The 27580-nt window shown below is 39.9% G+C and overlaps 1 protein-coding gene across 1 annotated transcript; it reads right to left on the bottom strand.

Moving 5' to 3' along the window:
* Positions 1 to 11806: 11806 nt before the first annotated feature.
* Positions 11807 to 26442, bottom strand: LOC113605689 (zinc finger protein 613-like). The gene is given in 7 exon segments (XM_027079212.1): positions 11807 to 11959; positions 11961 to 13554; positions 20456 to 20548; positions 20828 to 20954; positions 23598 to 23798; positions 25324 to 25436; positions 25901 to 26442. Coding segments are annotated over 5 exon segments (1938 nt in total). The 5' UTR covers positions 23619 to 23798; positions 25324 to 25436; positions 25901 to 26442; the 3' UTR covers positions 11807 to 11856.
* Positions 26443 to 27580: the final 1138 nt, after the last annotated feature.

Here is a 27580-nt window from a genome sequence, read left to right as displayed (position 1 = left end):
TGTTCTCAATTATCTAATGACTACATTACAGGATTGAATAAATATTAGATGGCCAATTTAGGTGTTTAAAAATATTATGTTGGAGTAAATTTACCCGATAATCCAGGGTTTGCAATGGAAATGTAGGACAGCTACTGCATAGCAAATTTCCATTTCTTGTTCTTTAAGCAGGACTCAAGATTTTTTAGCAGGATATGTTTAATAGATCAAGGGAAAGACTCTGGATAAGAAGAGGGGATAAGAGCTCTGCTCATAAGAGTAAGAAGGAATGAAAAAGATAAGGAAAATCACATGTCTAATTGAACAGGTCACAGAGGGGATGGAATCTTTTTTTTGGGGGGGGGGATGGAATCTTTGAAGTGATGGTAACTCTCAAAGGTGATAGGCCTGTGAACAAATAAATACAAGGTTTCTTCTCGAGTACATCCCAAGGGGATCTTACCACTTTTCATCTCCTATACTTTGTTCCAATGTACAATGAAACTGACCTTCGGGATGAAACCATTTCCACAATCTACATGTAGAGGGTTTCTCTCCAGTCTGAGTTTTCTGAGGTAAAATGATACATGATTCAATGAGGAAGGCTTTGCCACATTTAGCATATATGTAAGGTTTCTCTCCTGTATGGATTTTCTGGTGTTTGGTGAGCCTGGACTTTGTGGTATGTGCTTTCCCACGTATGCTGCATCCATGGGGGTCTCTCTCCCAGGTGAATTCTTTGATGTTTAATGAGCCGAGACTTCCTGATGAAGGATTTCCCATATTCACTGCATACATGGGATTTCTTAACTCTGCGATCTCTCTGATGCTTAATGAACAGAGCCTTAGTGCTGCTGAGTTTTCCAATTTCAGGCAGTTTTAGTATGAATTTGCTCATCCTTTATAAAGAGAGGATTTCCCATCTCTGTTACACCCCACAGGGTTCTTTATTTCATAGCTTCTGTTCTGATTTTACTACATTTAAATTTGCAGAATTTCCATGATTTTGTCTTAAAGGAAAATGCTTTTGGGCTGGATGAACAGTATTTTCAAAGGCATGATGTTCGTGGCATTGTTCCGTCCGCTTTAGGCATCATTGGTTATGCAAGTGTTCCTGCAGTTGATCATCAACTTGCTTGACTTCTAGAAAAGATGAGAACATGAATGCTTAGGTGTGGATCAAATCTTTAGTGTTGGTTGCATGATCTCAGTACAAAAGAATCTTTAATAATGTTCCTTATAATACTGTGATAAGCCATAATGTAAAAGAATATGAAAAAGAATGCATATACATGTATAACTGAATCACTTTGCTGTACAGCAGAAATTAACACAACATTGTAAATCAACTATACTTCAATAAAATAAAAAAAATGTTCCTTGTTTCTTAGACATTGGGAAAACCACAATACACAAAAATCAAGTCGCAAAAGCAGAAAGTGTACAAACAAGTTGAGGTAATTCACAATGAATAAATATAGATCTGGCTGCTTTCTAAATACTGCCTTGCAAAATGTGCAAATGTACTAAAAAAAAAAACAAGAAAGTCACTGTTAGAAGAGAAAATTGAGGTGATAGGAAAACCTGATCCAAAATTACAAGGGCTGGGACTTCCCTGTTGGTCCAGTAATTAAGACACTGCACTCCCAATGCAGGGGGCCAAGGTTGGATCCCTGGTCAGGGAACTACATCCTGTATGCTGTAACTAAGAGCCCGCATGCTGCAACTAAAAGATTGCGCACTTGGCAATGAAGATCCCATGTGCCACAACTAAGACCCGGCACAGCCAAATAAATAAATATTTAAAAATAAAAAATTACAAGGGCTGCTTTCTTTCATTCAGTAAATCCTTGTTAAATGCCTATTATGTACTGGCCATAGTGCTGGTGTTGGGGACACACGAACATATTCTTTCTTCTCACTTGTGTTGACATCCTGGTTAGCAAAAATGAAATAATAATAAATAAATAAATAATAAATGGATGGACCTATAGATTATCATATTAAGTGAAGCAAGTCAGAGACAGATATCATATCACTTATATGAGGAATCTAAAAAAATGATACAAATGAACTTATTTACAAAACAAATAGACTCACAGACATAGAAAACAAACTTATGGTTACCAAAGGGAAAAGCCAGGGGAGGGATAAATTAGAAGTTTCAGGTTAACATATACACACTACTATATATAAAATAAATAAAAAGGACTTACCATACAGCACAGAGAATTATACTCAGCATCTTGTAATAACCTATAATGGAAAAGAACCTGAAAAAGAAATATATATATATATAAAAGAATCACTTTGCTGAACACTTGAAAGTAACACAACACTGTAAATTAACTATACTTCCATAAATAAATTAATTTAAAAAACAATCAAGCAAAGAAAAAAAGGAAGAAGCTACAAACTATGAGAAGTGGTCTGAAGGAGCAAAGGTGATGGAGAGAGGTGGAGGAAATGAGGATATATGATAGAGTGAGACACGGCTTCCTGATGAGTTCAAATTGTGGGAGAGGGAATAAAGAAAACAGAACCTCTGGAGAATTCCAGACTGGGGCAAAGAGAAGTCTTAGTCCATTTGAGCTGCTATAAAAAATACCATAGACTGGGTGGCTTATAAACGACAGAAATTTACTTCTCATGGTTCCAGAGGCTAAGAAGTCCATGATCAAGACGCTAGTAGATTTGGTGCCTGGTGAGGGCCTGCTTCCTCATAGACAGAGCCTTCTAGCCCCCACTTCACATGGGATAAGGGACAAGAGCTCTATCTGGGTCCTCATGACCTAATCACCTCTCAAAGATCCCACCTCCTAATACCATCACCTTGTGGTTAGGGTTTCAACACATGATTGGGGGGACCCCAACATTTAATCTATAGCAAGAAGCTAAGAAACCATATAAACACACAGAGATCAGGTTATGATGTGGGTACAGCATTTAACGTGGGGTTAAATGTCAGGAAGGGAAATCACTATTTCCCAACGAAGCAGGAAGATGCACTAGTTAGAAGGCTGCTGAATTCAAAGATCATTTTTCTTTTTTTAAAAAAATAAATTTATTTTTGGCTGCAGTGGGTCTTCATTGCTGTGTGCAGGCTTTCTCTAGTTGCGGCGAGCAGGGGCTACTCTTCATTGCGGTGCACAGGCCTTTCATTGTGGTGCCTTCTCTTGTTGCTGAGCACGGGCTCTAGGTGCACGGGCTTCAGTAGTTGTGGCCGTGGGCTCAGCAGTTGTGGCACATGGGCTTAGTTGCTTTGTGGCATGTGGGATCTTCCTGGACCAGGGCTCGAACCCGTGTCCCCTGCACTGGCAGGAGGATTCTTAACCACTGCATCACCAGGGAAGTCCCTTCAATGATCTTGGAGTAAGAACAGGAAGGTAGAATCTTGTAGCAAGGCAGGTGGAAGAAATAGGCAGAGATGCTGTGACAGAGGACAAGAAAGGAGAAGATGTAAGAAACCTAAGAAGAAAAGTAGGTAAACAACAAAGAAAATCAAGATGTATGTAAAATAAACAGGGACCACTGGGATCAGATCTCAGAGGAAGAAATGGGGGTCTATTTCCCTTTAAACACCTGTGAAGAAAAAGCTCTCATATGGGAAGATAGATACAAGGTGCAGTTGTTTAGACATCCTCAAACACTCTCACAGCCATGGGACTTTCTCTTACTGACTAGAATATGACTTCCCCGGCCACCCACCTTGTTGGTTATCAACTACACACCTGAACAGGTTCAACTGCGGTTTTCATCTTCTATTGGCCACAGTTCTTCCCCTCGTTCCAACTTGGAGGATGCATCTGGTCTGCAGGCTTGACAGCCTGTCCACGGGAAATGACAGAAGACTTAGACACATCAAATTGGGCTGGATGTCAAGATGGGAGAAAGCTACCTTTGAGGGAAGTTTTCACATCTGCAAAGGAGAGGCTTTTCTCTCAGGAGAGGGAACATTATACACTTGTCTGGAGCAGAGAAGGATCTGAGAATCTACTCCTTGAGAGCATTGTAGACACTGAAGCATTAAGCAGCTGAGAAAAATGGCCACTGACTGAAGATTCTCTGAGGGACACAGGGGACACGTCCTCACCCACAAGACACCAGGTTGCTATGGTTCTCCAGCATCACATCTGGGTACAGGTCCTTCTGATTGGGGTCCAGGAGCTGCCACTCCTCCCACGTGAACTTCATAGCCATGTCGTCATATGTCGGGGATTCCTGTCACAACACGGTCCCGTTTAATATAAAGTGTTTCCCTTCTATTGATGTAAGGAAGAAGGCATGTAAAGGAAGTTATTCTGTTATTTTCACCAAATAGGCTGCATTAATACAAGTAGTTTTTTAAAAAAACACCTTGTAGTAGAAGGAAAACACTATTGGGATATTCTGCAATTATACATTCATAATTCTATTTATTCAACAAATGAGAAATTTGTATAATGCGTAGCCATTATATCCTCTTGCTAACCAAGAACTATATATACATAACTCTACATATATGTACTTATTTGCCAAACACTATATACATATGGGTGATATCAAGATTAGTAAAACATATTATTACATTCATCAAGGGCCTTCCCTGACTTGGTGGATCAGAATTCACCATGTAGAGACAAGAGATGCCAGAATTACAAGAGATGACATGTTTAATAAATGTTATAAAGAATAAAATATTTTAGGGAATTCCCTGGCGGTCCAGTGGTTAGAACGCTGCGTTCTCACTGCAGAGGGCCCAGGTTCTATCCTTGGTTGGGGAACTAAGATCCTGCAAGTTGCACAGCACAGCCAAAAAAAAAAAAAAAAAAAGTCTACAGAACAGGAAACTATAGGGGGCCTTAAACCCTACACACATGAATGCTTTTAAACCTCATTTTCTTCATTTATAAAATAGAGATTAAAATGATCCTTCCCTTGAAAATTAAGAATTAAATAAGAAACCTCTAAACCCCATAGAAATATTGACTGCATATTCATTCAAAAGTATTTATGGAGCATCCACTGTGTGCCAAGCACTATTCTTGGCCCAGAGATACAACAGTTAATAATAAAGTTAAAATCCTTTTTTTTTTATGTGAACCATTTTTAAAGTCTTCCTTGAACTTGTTATAATATTGCTTCTGTTCTTTTATGTTTTGGTTTTTCGGCCCCTAGGCATGTGGGATCTTAGCTCCCTGACCAGGGATTGAACTTGTACCCCTGCATTGGAAGGCGAAGTCTTAACCACTGGACCGCCAGGGAAGTCCCAATAATAAAGTCAAAATCCTTGGGAAAAAAAAAAAGAACAGGAAACTATAAAGAGAAAATTGGTCAGATTTGAGAAAAAAAGTAAAGAAACATACGCCTGTGGCATGTGTCCACACGAGTTAAAAGCTTATGTATAGGCCTTGAAGGGATAATTAGTGAGCTAGAAATTACCCAAAAGGCAGCACAGAGCTACTGCAGTTAGGGACAATATTCCATAAGACCACAATAATTTGCAAGAGGGGTTCAGAACTCACTGAAAGCTGTTCTGCCGAAAGTGAGGGTTCATTACAGTTAAAGGATACAGATTAACATCAGCCAAGGGAAGAGGCTGAAGGGCAGAGCCCAGGGAAATTGCAAACATGGAACTTCCAGCTGCCCTCCCACAATGGAGTCATGGGCAGTGTGACTTTTTTTTTCCCCTTTACTGATTTTTTAATTGAAATATAGTTTATTTACAATGTTGTCATAGTTTCAGGTGTACAGCAAAGTGATTCAGTTATACATTCATATACATATATTTATATATATATTCTTTTTCAGATTCTTTTCCCTTATAGGTTATTATAAAATATTGAGTATAGTTCCCTGTGCTTTACCATAGGCCCTTGTTGGGTTATTTATTTTATATATAGTAGTGAGCATTACTTTCTTAGCATAAATGTGTGACAGCAGGCAGGGAGTACCACCAACCAGGGGAGCTCCCTGAGCCCCGATGTCCAGAGGCTTAACTGGGGCTCGGTCACATCAGCCTGGTAGGACACCCACGTGCTTGACTTCAGTCTCCAGTCCCTGCAGAGGTCCACTGACACCATGGGATCCACAGCCTCCACCTTAAATCACATTGTGGGTGTGGCTTTTCCTTTTTCCCTTGCTGATTTTAGTCTCTATCCTTTCTATAATAAATGTAACCTGGAGGATAACAAGATTTCTGAGTTCTGTGAGTTCTTCTAGCAAATTATCAAACCTGAGGGGCGTCTTGGGGAACCCCCAAACAAAAGGGAACGTTCTCGTTTGATAAACATATATATATATATATATATATATATATATATATATATATAATTAAATATATTATTAAAAATATACTGCCTTTACTTTTAAAAAAATGACCCACTTGACTCATGGATACATTTTAAAGATAAATGACTACATATATATGTACATATATATATATATATATCTCATTTAAATGAATAATTGATTATTAACTCAATCTCTAGTCCCGTTCCCTTCTCCATAGTATAAGGGATGGGGTGGAGAGTTCCACGCTTCTAATCATGATTTGGCCTTTCTTGTGACCAGCCCCATTCAGGAGCCTACCCAGGGTCACTTTATTAGAACAAAAGACACTCTTATCACCCAGGAAATTTCAAGGGATTTAACAGCTCAGTGTCAGATGCTCCTATCACCCCCATCACTCAGGAAATTACAAGGGTTTCATGACCTCTGTGTCAGGAACCAGAGGCAGTGACCAAATATATATATTTCTCATTAAGGCTTTGGGATTAAATATCTCGCTCAGGAACATACTCTATGTGTTAGAACTACAATCTGCACCCAGGTCTGCCTTTCTCCAAGCACATGACCTTAACAATGGTTGTATTCCCTTACCAGATACCCTCAGAATAAAACTTACCTCTCCTTGTTACTTCCTTAAAGGAGTTTACTACCCAGAGCTCCCTTGGAGGATGGCCACGTAGTCACAGACACAAAACCTGAACTTCTGAAATCATCCCTTAAAACACTGTGGTACATGAAACCACTTTCTTCCACAAAGATAGAAACACAAACAAATTGGTTCATCCACTGTGGAAAACAGTATGGAGATTTCTCAAAAAACTAAAAACAGCAGGGAGAGAGGAAGGAATAAATTAGGAGTTTGGGATTAACAGATACACACTACTACATATAAAACAGAAACACAACAAGGATGTACTGTATAGCACAGGGAACTATATTCAATATCTTGTAATAACCTATAATGGAAAAGTTCCTATACGGAACTGAATCACTTTGCTGTACATCTGAAACTAACACAACATTGTAAATCAACTATACTTCAATTAAAAAAAAAAGAAACTAATAATAGAACTACCATATGACACAGCAATTTCATTCCTGGGTATACATCTAAAAAATGAACTCACTAATTCAAAAGGATACATGTACCCCTATGTTCACAGCAGCATTATTTATAATAGCCAAGATATGGAAGGAAACTAAGTGTCCATCAACAGATGAATGGATAAAGAAGATCTGGTGTGTATATATATATATGATAGAATACTACTCAGCCATAAAAAAGAATGAAATTTTGCCATTTGCAAAAACATGGATGGACTTTGAGGGTGTTATGCTAAGTGAAATAAGTCAGAGAAAGACAAATACTGTATATCACTTATATGGGGAATCTAAGAAATAAAACTAGCGAATATAACAAAAAAGCAGCAGATTCACAGATACAGAGACTAAACTAGTGGTTACCAGTGGGGAGAGGGAAGTGGGGAGGGGCAAGATAGGGGTAGGAGATTAAGAGGTACAAACTACTACGTATAAAATAAATAAGCTACAAGGATATATTGTATAACACAGGGAATAGAGCCGATATTTTATAATAACAATAAATGGAGTTGACCTTTAAAAATTGTGAATCACTATGCTGCACATTTGAAACTTACATAATACTGTTCATCAAATATATCTCAATTTAAAAAATTTTTTTAAAGATAGAAACACACAAACCTCAGGCTCCATGATTGCCCCAAGAGCAGCAGATCTGAGGCTAGCACTTCCACAGCTTTCTACAGCCCAAACCCTGGAGCCTGGGTGAAAGATTTCTGGGGTAAGTCACCAACTTCCTGGATCATCTTGATCTAATCTTCCACCAAACATGGCCACAAATTATTCTCTGATGATGAGCTTCTGTGACTTTCCTGCATCCTCCAAGCTCACAGGGCCCCTCACCTCCCATCCTGTATCTCAAATATCAGGACTTGAGGTTGAGGCCCCAGGACCTTCATATCTGACTCTTTGCAACACCATTAAAGGAAAATGTGCACAGCCCAAATGCAGTGCTACTCAGGGGCAGAAATGAGTGAATGGAGCTTCTTAGAGGCATCCAGGGTATATTCCTTCAAAAGTCAACTCTTCCAACGAGCATCCATGATCCTCCACTGAGGAAGGAACAGCTGAAGAGCTTCTACTTCATTTTTCAGCCTAAAGCACTTTCCATAAACGGAATCTCTCCTCTTGCCTCTAGTGGCTATTTCTTATCTTTGTCCCCAAGGGAGCAACTACTTTTACAGAAAATACATGTGTTTGTGTGTATAGTGTCTGTGTATGTATATATGTATTTCCCTAAAGAGGGATTCACTTGAAGGACTGAAGATAAAGTAACATTCATTGTCTGTCCCAGTGGCCCAGGGATCCTGGGCCTCCAAATCTCCAGCTTCTCAACACAGACACACATGGGCCTCCCCAGATACTGACCATATGACCCTTTGTTAACTGTCAAACCTGGAAAAGACACTACCATTTACTGACGATGAGACAGATCCATCAGTTAGCCCAATATAAACTTGAATGGCATTCACTGACAAATACCACTGTTACGGGCTTAACTGTGTTCCCCCCAAATCCATATGTTAAAGTCATAACCTCCAGTACTTCAGAATGTGACTGTATTTGAAGATAAGGTCTTCAAAGAGGTAATTAAGTTTAAGTGAAGTTATTACAGTGGGTCCTAATCCAATATAACTGGTATAATGTGAAGACATGGGGAGAAGATGGCCATCTACAAGCCGAGGAGAGACCTTGGAAGAAATCAACCCTGCTGACACTGTGATCTCAGACTTCCAGCCTCCAGAACTGTGGGAAAAAAAATGTCTGTGGTACTTTATTATGACAGCCCCAGCCAACTAACACAACCACCACCGACCCCAGTTCTCCATCACTGAGACACACAAGGTAGAGCAACCCACTAAGACTCCAAACCCTGATGTTGGAACTCTCATTTGACAGACACGTACAACTGCGTACAGTAGGTGGTACTAAGGAGAAAGGAATTAGCCTTCAAACGTATACAAATGTTTGCCTAAAATACACAAAGATGGAGCATTGGAGAGTGCTAAATAAATGATACGGTGACTGTTTGGCAAACAGCACACTTAATAACTGTTAGCTATAGTTTTTATGAATGTGAGGGGTAGAGGAGTAGAGGATAGACGCTGGTATGGCTTTCTTAAAGAGGGCGACCAGGAATTCCCTATCCCATTAACGTTTTCATTTACCTGGAATGCCAACCTCTGAAAGGTGAGTTCAGCATCTGGTCCTCAGGGCAGGCTTGGGCAGCCCATTCGGGAACCCAGACGGACGATTTCACTGGGAAAGACGCCGTGACTGCCATGATAGGACGTGCAATTCACAAGAAGTGGAAGGGAGCTGCACTCCGAGTTGAAGAAGAATCCATTTCTGATGCTTTACTGAGGAGCATCTGTCCTGAATCCATCCTGTGAAAAGGCCACTACTTTGCATGTTTTGTTCACCAGCATATCCTGTGTCTACAACAGTGCCAATGCTCAGAAATATATTTGTTGTAATGAGTTACTCACACACCCAGAGTTTGGAAATTCAATTATGGAACAGCCACTCCATGGCAAATTTCCACTTTTTTTTTTTTCTTCCTTGTAAGCAGGACTGTTTTTAAGCTGTATACATCATTATTGGATCAAGGGAAAGAACCCTAGGAATAGAAATAGAGGACAAGGGCCCCAGTCCCAGGAGAGAATGATTGATGAGGCTAAATCACGTCTCAATTCGTTGAGCTACGGAGGAGCTTAGATCTTTGAAATGGCGGCAACCCTAAAAGGTGATAAGCCTGTGGACAAATGTAAGGTTGTTCTCCAAAACAGTCAAAGGGATCTCACCATCACCTGTCTCACGTACCAACCTCCATTTTAATTAATTTTATTTTTTGGCCATGCCGCATGGCTTGTGGGACTTAGTTCCCTGACCAGGGCTCAAACCTGGGCCACCACAGTTGAAACTGCCAATTCCTAAACACTGGGACTGCCAGGGAACTCCCCAGTCCTCCATTTTTAGTGACGTTATTTTCTTCCATTAGTTGGGCTTATTCTATGGATCCTAGTCCTTCTTTGATCTGCCCTTTTTATAGTCTGACAGGAGCCTCTATTCAAGAAACAAATGTTTCTTGGAAAATACTGAGCCTGAGAATTGCTTGCCAGTAGCTCCTTTCCTTCAGTGACAAAAATAAATTTGATTGGTTAGTCCATGAGGTCATTCATTCACCTTCATTCATTTTTCAAATCTACGTATAATTCATTTCCTATTTTGCTATGTGCTGGGGAATATACAATTATCTATATACTGTCAAGGAATTTATAATCTAGGTGGATGTGAAAATTTTAAAAAAGTATCCATACCTTTTTCTATGTAAAATTAAGTAAATCCTTTCCCTTTCCCCCTCTGATATGTCCCTTAAACAGGAAATTATCAGGATACTTTGTTCCTTATACTATATGTCCTTTTCAACAAATGTAGGTGTACACATCCTTTGATTATCTTTGCCAGAGGGTAAAATTGCTATAGACATGAAACCTAGCTTTAAAAAAATTTCCAGCTCAAAGGCGGCAAGGACATTCTGTTAAGTTCATCACTGACATCATCTATAGGTCCTAGGACAGGACCAGGTCAAGGAAACAGTTGTTAAAGTTTTTCTGAGTGGTGTGTGTACAGGATGGGAACTATCTTCTAGGGCAAGAGCTTGGCTAATAGGTTATTCATGAATTTTGAGCTTTGTTCCTCCAGGTGAGATTTATAAAGTTAAGCATATCCAAACATGCTATGTTACATTATCAGATTAAATGTATTCAGTTTCCTTCTGAAGGACTTTTGGTAGACTGAAATAACAAACTGAATAAATTTAGAACTGAAGAAATCCAAGAGTTAACCATATAATGATCCTGGGTGGGAAAAGAAGACCCATGTCCCCCAAACGAGGGGGGTGAACTGCATTATAACTTTAATCAATTATGTGCAACACAGACACCCTCCTTTGATTTAAAGCATTACTGACGTATCAATTAGGCATTTGATTCAAGGTATACTGTCCTAAAATGTACACTATGTATATAATCTTATATATGATTATGTTAGGATTGTGACAGAAATCTCTAAAAGATTCACTTTCACAGGGCTTATTTGCTTCATGAATTTTCTGATATTTTGCCAAAGACATTCCATAGTTGGTGTGTTCAGAGTTTTATTTCTATATGATTTCCCCTGCCAATCAATGAGGCAGAATGTACCACTGACAACCCTGCCACAGTTACTGCCTTCAGAGGTCCAACAATTTCTCTCCTGTGTAAACTCTCTGATACCAACTGAAGTCTTATTTCTGAGGAAGGATTTTTCCATGGTCATTACATTTCTACCAACTATGTCCTCACTGACAGTATGTGACTTATGAAGCCCTGATAGGGTCTATCTTTCCACAAAAGGCTTTCCCAGTCTCTGTGTTTATACTGTTTGTCTCAGTATACACTCGCCAGCCACAGGATGATCTAGAAGGTTTTATTCAAGGGTTTTCCACCTTCACTGTATCACAGTTTATTTCTGTGTGTTTTCTGTGATGTAAAATATGACATAATTGATCACTGAAGGTGCTACCACACTCACTGCATTCATTAGGTTTTTCTTCTGTGCAAATGCTATTATCTGTTGACACTGCACCTGTGGCACCTGGCTGTCCCACAAGGGCTACTACATTCCTATCTGCTAGGAACCCATCACTGTGGAATGGAGTCTCAGCTGCCACAGAAGGTGTGTGCACGCTCACCACATTAACAGGGTTTTTCCCCTGTACAATATCACTCGAACGTGATGAGCTGGGACTTTCTGAGAAAGAATTTTCCAACTTGACTGAATCTCCACGTTTCTCTCTTGCATGCAACATCCCTTTGTGGTACACGAGGCATGACAAGTGGGAGAAGGCTTTCCCACAGTCAGTGCATCCATAGGGTCTCTCTCCTGTATGAGTTCTCCGATGTCTATTGAGGCACGACTTATCCCTGAAGGCTTTCCCACAGTCACTGCATGCGTAGGGTTTCTCTCCTGTGTGAATTCTCTGATGGTTAATGAGGCCAGACTTGTGTGAACACGATTTTCCACATTCGGTACATACAAAGGGAGTCTTTCCAGTGTGAAATCTCTGATGTGAGATGAGGCATGTTTTCTGGCTGAAGCCTTTCCCACATTCAGTGCATACATAGGGTTTCTCTCCAGTGTGAGTTCGTTGATGTATGAGGAGATTGCCCTTCTGGATGAAGCCTTTTCCACATTCATTGCACATATAGGGTTTCTCTCCAGTGTGAGTTCGCTGATGTACAATGAGATTGCCCTTCTGAATGAAGCCTTTTCCACAATCACTGCATATATATGATTTCTCTCCTGTATGAGTTTTCTGGTGTGCATTAAGCTGTGATTTCCAGCGGAAGGCTTTGTCACATTCAGTGCATTCATATGGTTTTTCTCCCGTATGAGTTCTCTGATGTTCGATGAGCCGGGACTTCCTGGAGAATGCTTTGTCGCATAGACTGCACCCATGAGGTTTCTCTCCTGTATGAACTCTCTGATGATTAATGAGCCGAGACTTCTTGATGAAGCCTTTTCCACATTCCTCACATACGTAGGGTTTTTCTCCTGTATGAGTTTTCTGATGAATAAGCAGCCGTGATTTCTTGGGGAAGGCTTTGTCACATTCAGTGCATGTATACCGTTTCTCTCCTATATGGGTTTTCTGGTGTTCAGTGAGCCTGGACTTTCTGGAGAAGGCTTTCCCACATATACTGCATCCATGAGGTTTTTCTCCTGTGTGCACTCTCTGATGATCGATGAGGCGGGACTTCTTAATGAAAGCTTTCCCACATTCAGTGCATAAGTGGGGTTTATTTATCTTCTGAGTTCCTAGATGCTTAATGAACTGTGAATTTGTGTTCATAGAACTTCCACATTCAGTAAATTTCATTTCACTATGAAATTGCTCATGCTTTGCATGGAGGAAGGATTCCCCATCTCCAAGAGGGTTCTTTACTCCATAGCTTCTGTTCTGGTTGACTAAACTTAAATTTGATTTCAGTGTTTTCCCATGAAAGTCCAACATATCATGATTTTGCCTTAAAGGAAAGTTACTTTTGCTCTGATGAACAATGTTTCCAAGTGCATTATGTTCGTGACATTGTTCCATTCTTTTTGGACATCTTTGATTTTGCAAGTCCTCCTGCAGAAGACAGTCATCTTTCCTCATTTCTAGGAAAGAAGAGAAGAATGAATCTTCCCATAGCTTGGTACAGAGTGAAACTACTTAACAAACGCCTTTGTGTAGGCTGGCCCTTTATGGACAACACTATGACTTCAGTTTAAAGAAACTCCAAGGCTTCCCTGGTGGCGCAGTGGTTAAGAATCTGCCTGCCAATGCAGGGGACACAGGTTCGAGCACTGGTTCAGGAAGATCCCACATGCCGCGGAGCAACTAAGCCCATGTGCCACAACTACTGATCCTGCACGCTAGAGCCCGCGAGCCACAACTACTGAGCCTGTGCTCTAGAGCCTGTGAGCCACAACTACTGAACCCATGTGCCACAACTACTGAGCCTGCGCTCTAGAGCCCATGCTTCGCAACAAGAGAAGCCACTGCAAGGAGAAGCCCGCGCACCCCAACGAACAGTATCCCCTGCTCATCACAACTAGAGAAAGCCCGTGTGAAGAAACAAAGACCCAGTGCAGCCAGAAATAAATAAATAAAATTAATTAATTTTAAAAAATAGAAAAGCATTAAAAAAATATATCTAAAGAAACTCCAAGTAGAAAAGGGAACGCTCCTACACCATTGGTGGGAATGTAAATTGGTGCAGCCACCCTGGAAAACAGTATGGAGGCTCCTTAAAATAGAGTTGCCATATGATCCAGCAATCCCACTCCCAGGCATATATCCAGACAAAACTATAATTCAAAAAGATATATGCACCCTGTGTTCATAGCAGCACTGCTCAGAATAGCCAAGACATGGAAACAACCTAAATGTCCATTGACAGATGAATGAATAAACAAGATGTGGTACATGTATACAATGGAATACTACTCAGCCATAAAAAAGAATGAAATAATGCTATTTGCAGCAACGTGGATGGACCCAGAGATTATCATACTAAGTGAAGTAAGTCAGAAAGAGACAGACAAATACCATATGATATAACTTACATGTGGAATCTAAAATATGACACAAATGAACTTATCTATGAAACAGAAACAGACTCACAGACATAGAGAACAGACTTGTGGTTGCCAAAAGGGAGGTGAGTGGCGGAGGGATGGACTGGGAGTTTGGGATTAGCTGATGCAAGCTATTATATATAGGATGGATAAACAACAAGGTCCTATTGTATAGCACAGGGAAGTATATTCAATATGCTGCTATAAACCATAATGGAAAACAATATGAAAAAGAACGTGTGTGTGTGTGTGTGTGTGTGTGTGTGTGTGTGTGTGTGTGTGTGTATATATATCTGAATCACTTTGCTGTACAGCAGAAATTAACACAACAGTATAAATCAACTATACTTCAACTAAAAAAAAAAAAAAGAAACTCCAATATATGTTTGTTATCACATGGACAAGGGTAAAATACAATAATGTAAACAAAGAAAATAAAAGGTAAAAACAGGGCATAAACGAGGTTAGAGCATTCAAAATGAGCAAATAGAGATTTGGCTGCTTTGTAATTGTAACCTTATAAATTATGCTGATAGTAAAATAAAATCAAGTTATTATGAGCACTAGACCACAGAAGACAAAGGGATATTTTTTTCCAAATGCTGTGGGACACATTCATACATGCATAAATCCTTAAATGCAAGGAATCAAGTATTATTCCTAATTATGTGACCTAGGCCACTGGATAGGTGAGTAGTGGTTTGTAATGAGATGGGGACTATTATTGAGGTTCACAATGTGGGGAAATCAAGTGTGCATTTCAAAGCATATCAACCTCCAGGTGGGTTTTGGATATCCAAAACAGACACGAAGAATTCAATTGGCTATGAAGATCCTGAGAAAGGTCTTAACCATGTGGGAAAGGAGATAACAATGTGGGAATCATTTGTATATAAATGTTATATATATAAGGATAGAGGACAGGATGGAAAATGTGTAGACTGAAAGTATCAATAGATGAAGGCGTGTGACCAAGTTTACAATTATTATAACGTTAAGACTTTGGGTTTTAAAAAGCCCATGGAGGAGCACCAAACATTGACTATACCAATACTAATAAAGGAAATAAGTGATCCTATACTCAGGAAACTACAAGACTTTTAGGAGCTCTATGCCAGAAACCAGGCCAAAGACCAAGTACATATATATCTTATATTACAATATCATACTAGGGAACTGGCATCTTTTTCATTCACCCTTTGTACTTGTATATATGGAACATTTAAATTGTTCCCATTTCATTGTAGTGATCCCTAAACCCACATCCTGCCATTAATAGCATTTTCTTTCAAAAGTCTGCATACCCATCTTGGTTTCTACCATTTAAGGGGTCCTAAAGGATCACACTTCTGATCCTGGACCAAGACTCTTGACAGTTTTGCCTGCCATTTGTCTTAGAACTACTGGATGTACTTAACTATAGTTCACACTGCTGCCACCCAGTTCAAAAGACTACGTATACAAGGATAATACAGATCAAATTCACAATGACACCATTATACCTCAATTACAGGTGACGGTTGAACAAGGCGGGGGATAGGGGTACAGACCCTCCATGTGGTCAAAAATCCAGGTATAACTTTATAGTCGGCCCCCTGTATCCAAGGTTGTGCATCTGAGGATTCAACCAACCTTGGATTGTGTAATACTACAGTATGTAGTCACTGAAAAAAATCCACATATAAATGGACCCATGCAGTTCAAACTCATGCTGTTCAAGGGTCAACTATACTAACAAAGTCCAGAACAGCCTGGAAATAAAAGTTACATTACCAACTTTTACTCCATTTATCCATGTCCACACTCTACTCATTCCTCTACAAATACCTTCTAAAACTGGCCTTCAAGTGGCTTCAGGCCAATCTTTTGACCAAGTTCCTCAAGGCCTTGCACATTTCCAAATTCACACCTTCATTACTTGCCCTTCCTCATCTTTACTCAAATCCCAGATATGCCTCCTATATATCACGCTATCATTCTATGTCACTGTAAGCTCTGTTTCCCCTACATTTCTAAAGTAGTCCCCATCTTTACTGTTCATTTAGACAATTTAGTTCACATAACCCTGAACTATAGCAAAGATGCTGCATTCAAAAGAGGAACTTCCACATATTACCTGCAGATTTATCCTCTGTTTGTTACTAAAATCTTACTCCTAGAATGTACTGATTTATTTCTCACTAATCTCCTCTAGCACACATTAAGGCTGTGGTTCACCAAGTCGGTTCAAGAGGGCCTGCTTACAACATTATGTATAGACTAGTCCAGGCCGTCCACCCCAAATCTACCAAAAATACACACTCTGAAAATAAGAGGTCCTAGTACATGTATTAGGAAACCATGCATTTCACAAATCCTCATCTTCCGGACTGCTAGTGGTCCAAGGCTCTTCTTTTTTTTTTTTTTTTTAATTCTACCTTGCACGTATGTAATCTCTACTCAAAAGAATCTTTCTTCCTGTCTTTTTTTTCAAATCAAGGTATAATTGACATATGACATTATATTAGTTTCAGGTGTACAACATAATGATTTGATATTTGTATACATATAGCAAGTTTTTTCAATTCTACTATCTGTTTTTATTTTTCAATTTTAATTTTTTATTATTTTTCTATTGAAGTATAGTTGATTTCCAACATTGTGCTAGTTTCAGGTGTACAGCAAAGGGATTCAGTTTTTTATATATATATATATAAATCCTTAGTATAGGATTTCTATAAATATATTTATTTATATATTTATATAAATTTACTTCTATAAATATATTTATATAAATTTATTTCTATAAATATATTTATAGAAATTTATTTCTATAAATATATTTATTTACATATTTATATAATTTCTATAAATATATTTATTTATATATTTATATAAGTTCATTTCTATAAATATATTTAGTTACATATTTAGTTATATTTATATAAATTTACTTATGTAAATATATTTATCTATATGAATCCTCCTTATTTTTATATATATATTCTTTTTCAGATTGTTTTCCCTTATAGGTTATTACAAAACATTGAGTATAGTGCCCACAATTTTTTTTTTTAATCCAAGTCTCTTCTTAATCTGTACTCATCCCATAGGAGATCTCAATCTGTCCACATTTCTAACTCTAGTCCTAAACTCTCCCTGAATTCCTTGGGTAGATCCAAATGCAACAGAGCATTTGCATCCAAGGTGATGTGAACAAACACGTCTAAATTACAACGTCCAAAACAAAACTCCTGATTTCTCAACCCACATCTCCTTCTCCATACACCTTCTTCATCTCATAAATGGCGACTCCACTCTTCCCCAGACTCATGCCAAGAATCTTCAGTTGTATTTTTCTTTCAACCCATTATCTACTTCAATAGGAAACGCCTTCTCTCCTTTATAAATATATTTCCAAGCTCACTAACCCTCACCCCCTCTACCCAGGTTGAAGACAAGCATTCTGTCTTATACTACAGCAATGGGCTACACTGACTGGATTTCAGGCTTCAACTTCCCTTCTACAAAGTAGTCAAAGTGATCATTTTATTTTTTAAATTTTTTATTTTATATTGCGGGTATAGTTGATTTACAATGTTGTGTTAGTTTCAGGTGTACAGTAAAGTGATTCAGTTATATATATATATATATATATATACATATATATATATATGTATATATATATATATATATTCTCTTTCAGATTCTTTTCTCATATCGAAGTGATCATTTTTTTTTTTTTTTTGGCTGCACCACGCAGCACGTGGGATCTTAGTTCCCCGACCAAGGATCGAACCTGCACCCCCTGCAGTGGAAGTATGGAGTCTTAACCACTGGACCACCAGGGAAGTCCCACAAAGTGTTCATTTAAAATATAAATTATATTATGCCCTACTGTTTTCTCATCTGATTGTTTTTAAAAAATGAAGTCCTTGGGAGTTCCCTGGTGGCCTGCTGGTTAGGATTCGGGGCTCTCACTGCTGTGGCCCAGGTTCAATCCTTGGTTGGGGAACTGAGATCTTGCAAGCTGCACGGTGCAGCCAAAAAAATTAATTAATTAAAAAAAAAATCATGGACTTCCCTGGCAGTCCAGTGCTTTAAGACTTCGCCTTCCAATGCAGGGCGTGGGGTTCAATCCCTGGTCGGGGAGCTAACATCACAGATGCCTCACGACCAAAAAACCAAAACATAAAACAGGAGCAATATTGTAACAAATTCAATAACGACTTTAAAAATGATCCACATCAAAAAAATCTTTAAAAAACAAACAAAAAAATCAAGTCCTTGAAGTGGCCCTGAAAGGTCCTACATGACCTGTCTACTCCAAACTCCACCTACTGCCTTACTGCCGTCATCTCCGTATTTTCTCCATCCACTGTCCCTCTCGCTCACTCCACTGTACTCATACAGGCTTCCTCCAGATTCCTAAAACATGCTCCTGCCTCAGGCTTCTGACCTTGCTATTTTGTCTTCATGGAATGCGATTCACCCAAGGGACCTACCCACATCGCTGATATAGCTGCTTTAAGGCATCTTACCAGAGACATTCCCTTTCCTAAAGGATGTAAGATGAGGAGGCCTAAGCTAAATTCCTAGCTGTCAAGAGCACAACGTAGCCCCCACACACATGGCTGTATTTGCTGGAAGGGCTGGAAATGAAGTTAATGATCAGTAATGCCCAGGGCGAGAAGGTCTCCTTTAAAAATTACGGGGTTCAGAGAGCCTACAGGTGGCTGAACAGAAGGAGGTGTTGGGAGAGCATCACACCCAGAGAGGCCATGGAAGCTCCACGCTCCTTCCCCGTACCCTGTGCATCTCTTCCACCTGGCTGTTCCTGACTTAAATACTTTCATAACAAACTGGTGATCTAGTAAGTAAAATGTTTCTCTGAGTTCTGTGTGCCACTCTAGCAAATAAATTGAACCTGAGGAGGAGGGAGTCTTGGGAAGCTCCAGTCTACAGCCAGTTGGTCAGAAGCACAGGTAACAACTTGGACTTGTGTTTGGCATCTGAAGTGGAGGTCAGGGAAGTCTTGTGTGATGGAGCCCTTAACCTGTGGGATCTCATGCTTTCTCCAGGCAGACAGTGTCAGAATTTAGTTAAACTGTAAGACACTTAGCTGGTGTCACAGAGAATTGCTGGTGTCAGAAGTGCCGTGAGTGTGGCAGTGGTGTGAGAACAAAGAAGAAACACAAGAGGAGGACTGAGGTTTCTCGAGCACAGCCAGGATATATGAAGAAAGAAACAGAAGGTACTAGAGACTGAACGTTTATGTTCCCCCCACAATTTATACGTTGAAATCCTAACCTCCAATCAAAGATGGCATGAACGTTAGGAATGGAAATCAATTATTATCCAAAGGGGCAAGAATGTGCAATTGCCAGAAGACAGCACTGAAATCAAAACATCTCTCTTGGGGCTTCCCTGGTGGCGCAGTGGTTGAGAGTCTGCCTGCCGATGCAGGGGACACGGGTTCGTGCCCCGGTCCGGGAATATCCCACATGCCACGGAGCGGCTGGGCCCGTGAGCCATGGCCGCTGAGCCTGCGCGTCCGGAGCCTGTGCTCCGCAACGGAAGAGGCCAGAACAGTGAGAGGCCCGCGTACCACAAAAAACAAAACAAACAAACAAAAATCTCTCTTTAGAGAGAGGTGTGGAAGGTTGAATTTCATAGCAAGACAAGTAGAAGGAACAGGTAGTGATACAGTGCTGGGGGAAGAAGGATAGGAAGATTTGAGAATTCTAAGAAGAAACTTAGAGGAAAAAAAAAATCAAGACCCAGGTGAAATAAATAGGGATCAAATCCAAGAAGAGATATGTTCCTCGACACCACTAAAAGAAAAAGAGCTCTTCGGTGGAGGCTATGCTTCCATGTCCTCAGACATACACAGCTGTGACATCTCTGAATGATTAGAATATGACTCCCTTGGCCGCTCAATGCTGGTTCTCTTACTCACCTGGACAGATTCGACTGTGGATTTCATCTTCTACTGGCCACGGTTCTCCTCGTTCCAATCTGGAGAGAGCATCCGGCTTGCTGGCTTGATACCCTGTTCGTGGGAAACGACAGAGAGACAGACTCTTGAATTGGGCTGTGGTCTGCCAACATGGAAGAATGTTACATTTTACAAACTATGCAATTTGTGGCTCAGCAAAGGAAAGGCTCATCTCTCAGGAGAGGGCACGTTATACTCTAGTCTGGGACCAGAGAAGGAACTAAGACTCATCTACCACTTCAGGGCACCATGGACACTGCAAAATTTTCAGAAGCTGAAGAAAGAGAGGCCACTGACTGGGGACTCTGAGGGACCAAGGGGAGCTGTTCTCACCAACGGACAGCAGGTTGCTATAGTTCTCCAGCATCACGTCCCGGTACAGGTCCTTCTGAGCAGGGGCCAGGAGCTGCCACTCCTCCCACGTGAAGTCCACGGCCACATCCTCCAGTGTCAGCGATCCCTGTAACAACACGGTCCTGTTTAATATGAGTGTTTCTCTCGTTAATGAAATGGAAGGCAAATGAAGGAAGTTGTTCTGCTCTTTTTCACCATTTAGGCTACATCTATATACAGAGGTGCTTTGATTTTTATTTATTTTTATTTTTTAATTTTTTAAAAAATTTGGCTGTGCTGCGAGGCTTGGGGGATCTTAGTTCCCTGATCAGGGGTTGAACCCAGGTGCCTGGCAGTGAAAGTGCCAAGTCTTAACCACTGGACCACCAGGGAATGTCCCTGATTTTTTAAAACTACATTGTCATAGAAGCAAAATCTATCCATGTTCTAACTTATGTATTGCAAAATATTCTGTAATTATACAGTCAACCATCATTCAGCAAATCAGAAGTTTCTGTGACAAGTAGTCATTAATCCTCTTGCTAAACTAGAAACATATACAATATATATTTAAAACATTTGCTGTGTATACAATATATATTTAAAACATTTGCTCTGTGTGTGTATATATATATATATATATATATATATATATATATATATATATATTTTTTTTTTGTAGCAAGTACATACTTGCCAGGTATTAAGTATATTCTAATGACATCAGGACAAACAAAACATATTCCTACATTCACCAGGAATCTTCATAACCATTATCAGAATCAACCATGAAGAAACTCCAGACGCTATAATTAAAAGATACAACGGGGGGCTTCCCTGGTGGTGCAGTGGTTGAGAGTCCGCCTGCCGATGCAGGGGACACGGGTTCGTGCCCCGGTCCGGGAAGATCCCACATGCCGCGGAGCGGCTGGGCCCGTGAGCCATAGCCGCTGAGCCTGCGCGTCCGGAGCCTGTGCTCCGCAACGGGAGAGGCCACAACAGTGAGAGGCCCCGTATACCGCAGAAAAAAAAAAAAAAAATAAGATACAACATATTAAGTATGTTTTATATGTTAGGAAGAATAAAAACACCTTTCTAAAACATACTAAAAGAATGAGAGACTAGTAAAGAACATTATTCAAAGTAAGAAAATAAATAGCATCCTTCAAAAAACACACAAGTACATATATACATAGGTACATTATTTACATTTACATTTCTAGTCAGGTTCACAACATATCAGATACATTGAAGAGATAATAAACAGGAAGGTAAATATGAAGAAATTACTCAAAATGATGGAAAATATAAAAGAGAGAATAATAAATATAGAGGATAAAGTGAGGTCTCACATTCCCCAGCTCAGTTTATGAAAAAGTAAATACAGTAATGGTAAGGCACTACCCAAAGACCTAAGAGCTGAGTTAGATCCACCCGCAAACATCCATACAGACACAGATGTACACACAGCTCAGTGACTGGAAGTACACACTCCTGCACATTTTTTAAGCGACACCAGGGGATTAGGAAAGAAGCGTATGAAGAGGACTCTTACTTTTTCACTAGATGTACTTTGTCATCACTGGAGTTTTACAAGTGTATTCACGCATATTTGTATTATGAAATTTTTTAAAGGTAATGAAAGATGAGGCAGTAGGACTTGGCTTTGAACACAGGGAGGGGAAGTGGACTACCTTCAATAACTGGAAGTTCTTTTTTTTTTAAATTTAAGTATCATTGATTTACAATGTCTCAGATGTACAGCAAAGTGATTCAGTTATACATATACATATTGAATATGTCTATTCTTTTGCAGATTCTTTTCCATTATATGTTATTATAATATATTGAATATAGTTCCCTATATTATAAGATATTGAATATAGCTACAGAGTGGGTCCTTATTGTTCATGTATTTTATATATAGTAGTGTGTATCTGTTAATCCCAAATTCCTAGTTTATCTCCCCTTGCCCCCTTCCTCTTTGGTAACCATAAGTTTGTTTTCTATGTTTAACAGCAGGAAGTTCTAAAGCAAACCCTGAGATCGCAACAACTTTACCAGACACAGATACTTTCAACTCCCTCCTGCCAAATCTGTACTCAAACACCTGTTCGATCACCTGTTCATACGGGACCTTGGAAAGTCATGCAACCCTTCCATTTTCTTATGTCATCTAGGTTTTACTCCCAAGCTAACCCTGACCACTACAAGGTTGGGTCCATGGGTCACCTTGCTATGGTCCCATGAAGCACTGTGCCCGCTGAGTTTTCTTGGTCTATTTCCAAAGGGGTCTCTGGAGAACCAGCTTTTCATTTATGAGAAGGTTGTAGTTAAGGACACTGTCTGCCATATCACCTCTAGGACGAACCATTTGAAAAGTCCCAAGACCTGAGTGCCATGAAATATACAGTGACATCCTCTGAGGAACTGGTCAGCTTTCTCCTCAGAGTCAATGCCTATCCCATCATCATCAGGAGTCTCTGGCTGTGATTACCGTCAGAGCTATTAGACATGAGTCGACAGTGCATGTAACCCACTGGATACTCCAATCACAGAAGATATTCCAACATTAGTCATTTAGTGTAGGTCCCACAAACAATATATTTCTGATGCTACTTTGCCTTGATGTTGAATTTAAATCTAAATTTATTTCTGCACAAATTCTAGTTTTCCAATTTGTTATTTCTATTGAATTCAATTGCATTTTAAAGTCCCCCCAGAAATCAATCACAGAATGAAGGAAAGAATAAGACAAACTAAAAATCACCTGGTCCTTGATCATTTTCATCTGTTATTGGGAAACAGCCAAAGCTAGGATGTCTCCTGAGCCTCTTCTTGAACTGCCCTAAATTTCTGGTTAGAAATCTTAGTCTCCAGGCAGTGATGTCCCCACAAATGATGATATCTAGGTCGTGAAACCTTCTCACATCACGTGATGTATCTTGCTCCAGGAACCACGACCTGTGAGCTGAAAAATAAATTCACTTTGAGTGTAAATTTCCTCTGGGCCCAGATGTTGTCACTGCCACTGTCACCCACCTGATTTCAAAGCCATCTGTTCCTTTATTTGGGGTCCCAGAGGCTATTACACCCTGGAGCAATAAAATAGAAGATTGTGAATGTGTGGGTACTATTTCTTCCTTCTGTGAAGTGGAAGTGGGGTGACTATGAAAGGGGAGATGGGAAAGGAGAACCAGCACAACACGATGCTCCCGCAGCAGGGGAATTATCACAGACCATTTTTTGGAAAGAGAACATATAAAAGGTGAGGACCTGGACAGCTATTCCTTGGAAACCATGTGTGCTCATGGACCTGTTTAAAGTCATTGAACCATCTTCACTAATCGTCATTATGTGAAAGAAACAAACAAAGGAAAACCAAGAGAAAAAATTAAAGCATATACAACAAAGATTACTATTTGTGGATATATACACATTTAGTAAAAGTATAAAAACATGCATTATATAAAACGAGTTCAAGGAATGTGATTACAATAAAAAACCACTGAATTGTATGTTTAAGTGGATGAATTGTATGGTGTATGAATAAAAAAAAAGCTGTTATTAGAAAAAAGCTATGAGTAGAACTCTAATTATATGCTTACTAAAATATTTACAGGAAATGTATAAATATCTGCAACTTACAATAAAACATACCCTCAAAAATGTAAAAAGGTGGATTGATGATGATTAGAGGAGTGATATACGGATACATACACGATAAAGGAAACTCAATAAAATCATGATGATAAAATCCACGTGGCAAGCAGGCAGGAACTCAAATGTATAGTTCTTTAAACCTTGCTATATGTTTGAAATTTTTCATAATAAAATCATGGGAGGTGGGAAAGCTTGTAATAATGAGATCAGTAGGGTGAGCAGAAACAAATCTTTTCAACGTAATTACTCTTCTGTGTCATAGTAAATTAAAAGTGAATAAAAAGATCGAAAGTAGAAAGACACCATTCACAATGGCAAAAAAATTAAAAATCATGGTGGAGATGAGGGACAGGGAACCACACCCTTATGTAAATGCAGAATCATAACCTGTTCTCAGAAGTGATAAATGAATATTTAAGCATTTAAATTCTATCTAAATGAATGCACATATTGAGTGATTCCAGTCATTAATGGAACAGTTTTTTCTCTTGGTATCTGTAGAAATTCTTAAAAAACAACACTTACAGGAAAAAAATTTATGATATATTTATTAGTAATGTTTATGATAGGAAATTAAATGATGAGGCAAATTATACTAAAATTTCGGCAGTTTATTGGAATTGTGAAAATCAAGCATAGAAAAATGAAGACTAAAAGGAACTATATGGAAAACTTAACAAACGTTATCGTTGGAGAACAGAATTGGGGTAATAGAGATGTTATTTTACTTGTGCTAGAAAAACTCTGAAAGGAAATATTTGCAAGTGTGTGTATGCACACACGCAGTAAACTTGCAGGAAGGGCAAAATCCTCATCTTTAGTAGAAACCTTACCACTTTACGTGTGCTTAATCCTCGATCTCCAACAACGCTTTCATTTCTACGGGGTCGAGAGAAGATGTGGAAAGCCAAAGGTGATTGGCAAACGCGGCCTTGGACTTGAGGAACTGAAGGAGAAAGTCACGTTTGAAAACACCCACCCACCGACCAGCTTCAGCTCTCACAAACTTCTCAACGACTGACACACCTGGACCACCCACGGCAACCACTGGTCACATACACTCGGAATAATCCCGAAACCTGGACTAGATGCCCAGGTTCGCTGACCATGAGACCCCCACTCCTGTCATTGAGCTCGCTACTAAATCCCGACTCCAAACCAGACACCGCTTTCATTGACAAAAATCATTCCCTACCGCAGTCCTCAATCACAGAGCACTGCAGACAGACACAAAACTCTGATTACGGACTTTCAATCCTAGATTTCGACTGGCCTGTAATCACTAACACCAGAATCCTTCAGGACTGACTCCGTCACCCCAATCATAAATACCCCAGTCACCGACTCCCACTTGCTTCCTCTCCCTCTACGGACCCCACGGCTCCACCCCACCCAGACGCCCACGGACACCTCGTTTCCCTCATCCTATTCCACGCAGAGATCCACACACGGTCCCGATTTTCTCCTGATCCCGCCGCTACCTCCTAGAATCCGCACTTCCGTGAATTCTTTTGCTGTTGCGCCTTCGCCCAGCCTCCGCGCCGGACTACGGCGGCCGACGAGGGCCACGCAGCGTTTGTACGGAGCAGGCACGGAGATAATGTCTGCGCCCATCTCGCCACGGATCCCGGGGCCGCCACCTTTCAGGACTCGCCGTACAGAAAGCGAAGTGGCAGTTTTGGTCCAAGTAGCCACGGAAGGCACGGAACGGATAAAAGCCATCCAAAGTACCCCCACTTAAACCCTGCGCCGCAAACTGCACGGATTTTCAGAAACTCGAGCTCACACAAGGGAAACGGGGTAGGATACGTCCGCCTCAGCGGGCTGGGGGGGGAAAGTAATCCAGTTTGCACGAAGATTGGGAAACGACACAGTGGGCACAGCCATCTTAGAAGTTAGGTTTCCGTACAAAAACCAACAAACAGCCAAAGGAAAAGGAGAAAACATATAAGACGAAAGGCAAATACCCCGAGGACGCTTCTGGCTCAGTGTGGACGGTGATAGGATGACTTTGAGGACAGAAAAGAGTCTGGAGAAGCACTCGCGGTAACGGGGACAGCATAACGCCGTCAAAGAAAGTAAAAAAAAAAACAGCAACTGGCAGAAACCTAGCATACATTTGGGGGTGGAACATGGTTACCGCCCAGTGAAGGGGAAGAGAATAGTCATGAGCCAATGGGAAGAGGGAATCCAGGGGTGGGGTGAGGTTTTCACACGTGACAACCCGCTTCCCTTCTGCCAGCAGTGGAGCCAATAACAAGCGCGGAGCTTTCTGAGAACCAAAAGGCCAGAAATTATGTAAGGAGTAAATAAGACAACTCCAGGGACAAAAAAAGTTGTACAAGAAAGGAAAAGTAATCATAGTATACTAGTGGCTGAACTATATGTAGTATTTACATAGTCATCATAATGTAAACACTAAATCTGATCCAACCATAACTAAGATATAACTCTATTGGAAGAATGGGAAAAAGGAAATGCTTGTGTGAAAAGGGTTGTTTCTGTTTGTAGGGAGAGGTGTTTGAAGCATCCTGCAGGACACCAAGGACGGTACCCCCAAATGAAAACTCCATTATCATCACGTGAAAATTAATAAACAGAAACCTCATTTAAAATGGAGTTGGTAGGATGAACTCCACCAAACTTTTGTTGTGAGAAGTACCCTAGGGTAGAAGAAAGTTTTCCTTTAGTTGGTATTCCTTTTGTGCAGCTACTTTGGAAAACAGTCTTACAGTTCCCCGAACAGTAAACATATTTACCATATGATCCAGCAATTTCACTCCAGGTTTATATCCAAGAGAAATAAAAGCACATGTCCACACAGAAACTTGTACACAAATGTTTACAGCAGCATTATTTATAATAGCCAAAAGTGGAAACAACTCAAATATCCATCAACCGATGAAGGGAAAAATAAAACGTGCTGCATCCATACAACAGAATATTATTCAGATATAAAAAGGAATGAAGTACAGAAACATGCTACAACATGGATGAACCTTGAAAGCATTATGCTAAGTGAAAGAAGCCAGTTACAGAGACTAAATATTATATGACTGAACTTATGTCCAGAAAAGGTAAATCTATAGA

The sequence above is a fragment of the Aethalodelphis obliquidens genome, unplaced genomic scaffold (assembly GCF_003676395.1).
Source record: "Aethalodelphis obliquidens isolate GAN/ISIS:26980383/991018 unplaced genomic scaffold, ASM367639v1 scaffold43, whole genome shotgun sequence".
NCBI classification, from domain to species: Eukaryota; Metazoa; Chordata; class Mammalia; order Artiodactyla; family Delphinidae; genus Aethalodelphis; species Aethalodelphis obliquidens.
Note: the sequence above shows the minus strand (reverse complement) of the source record. Positions and strands in the feature narration are given on the sequence as shown.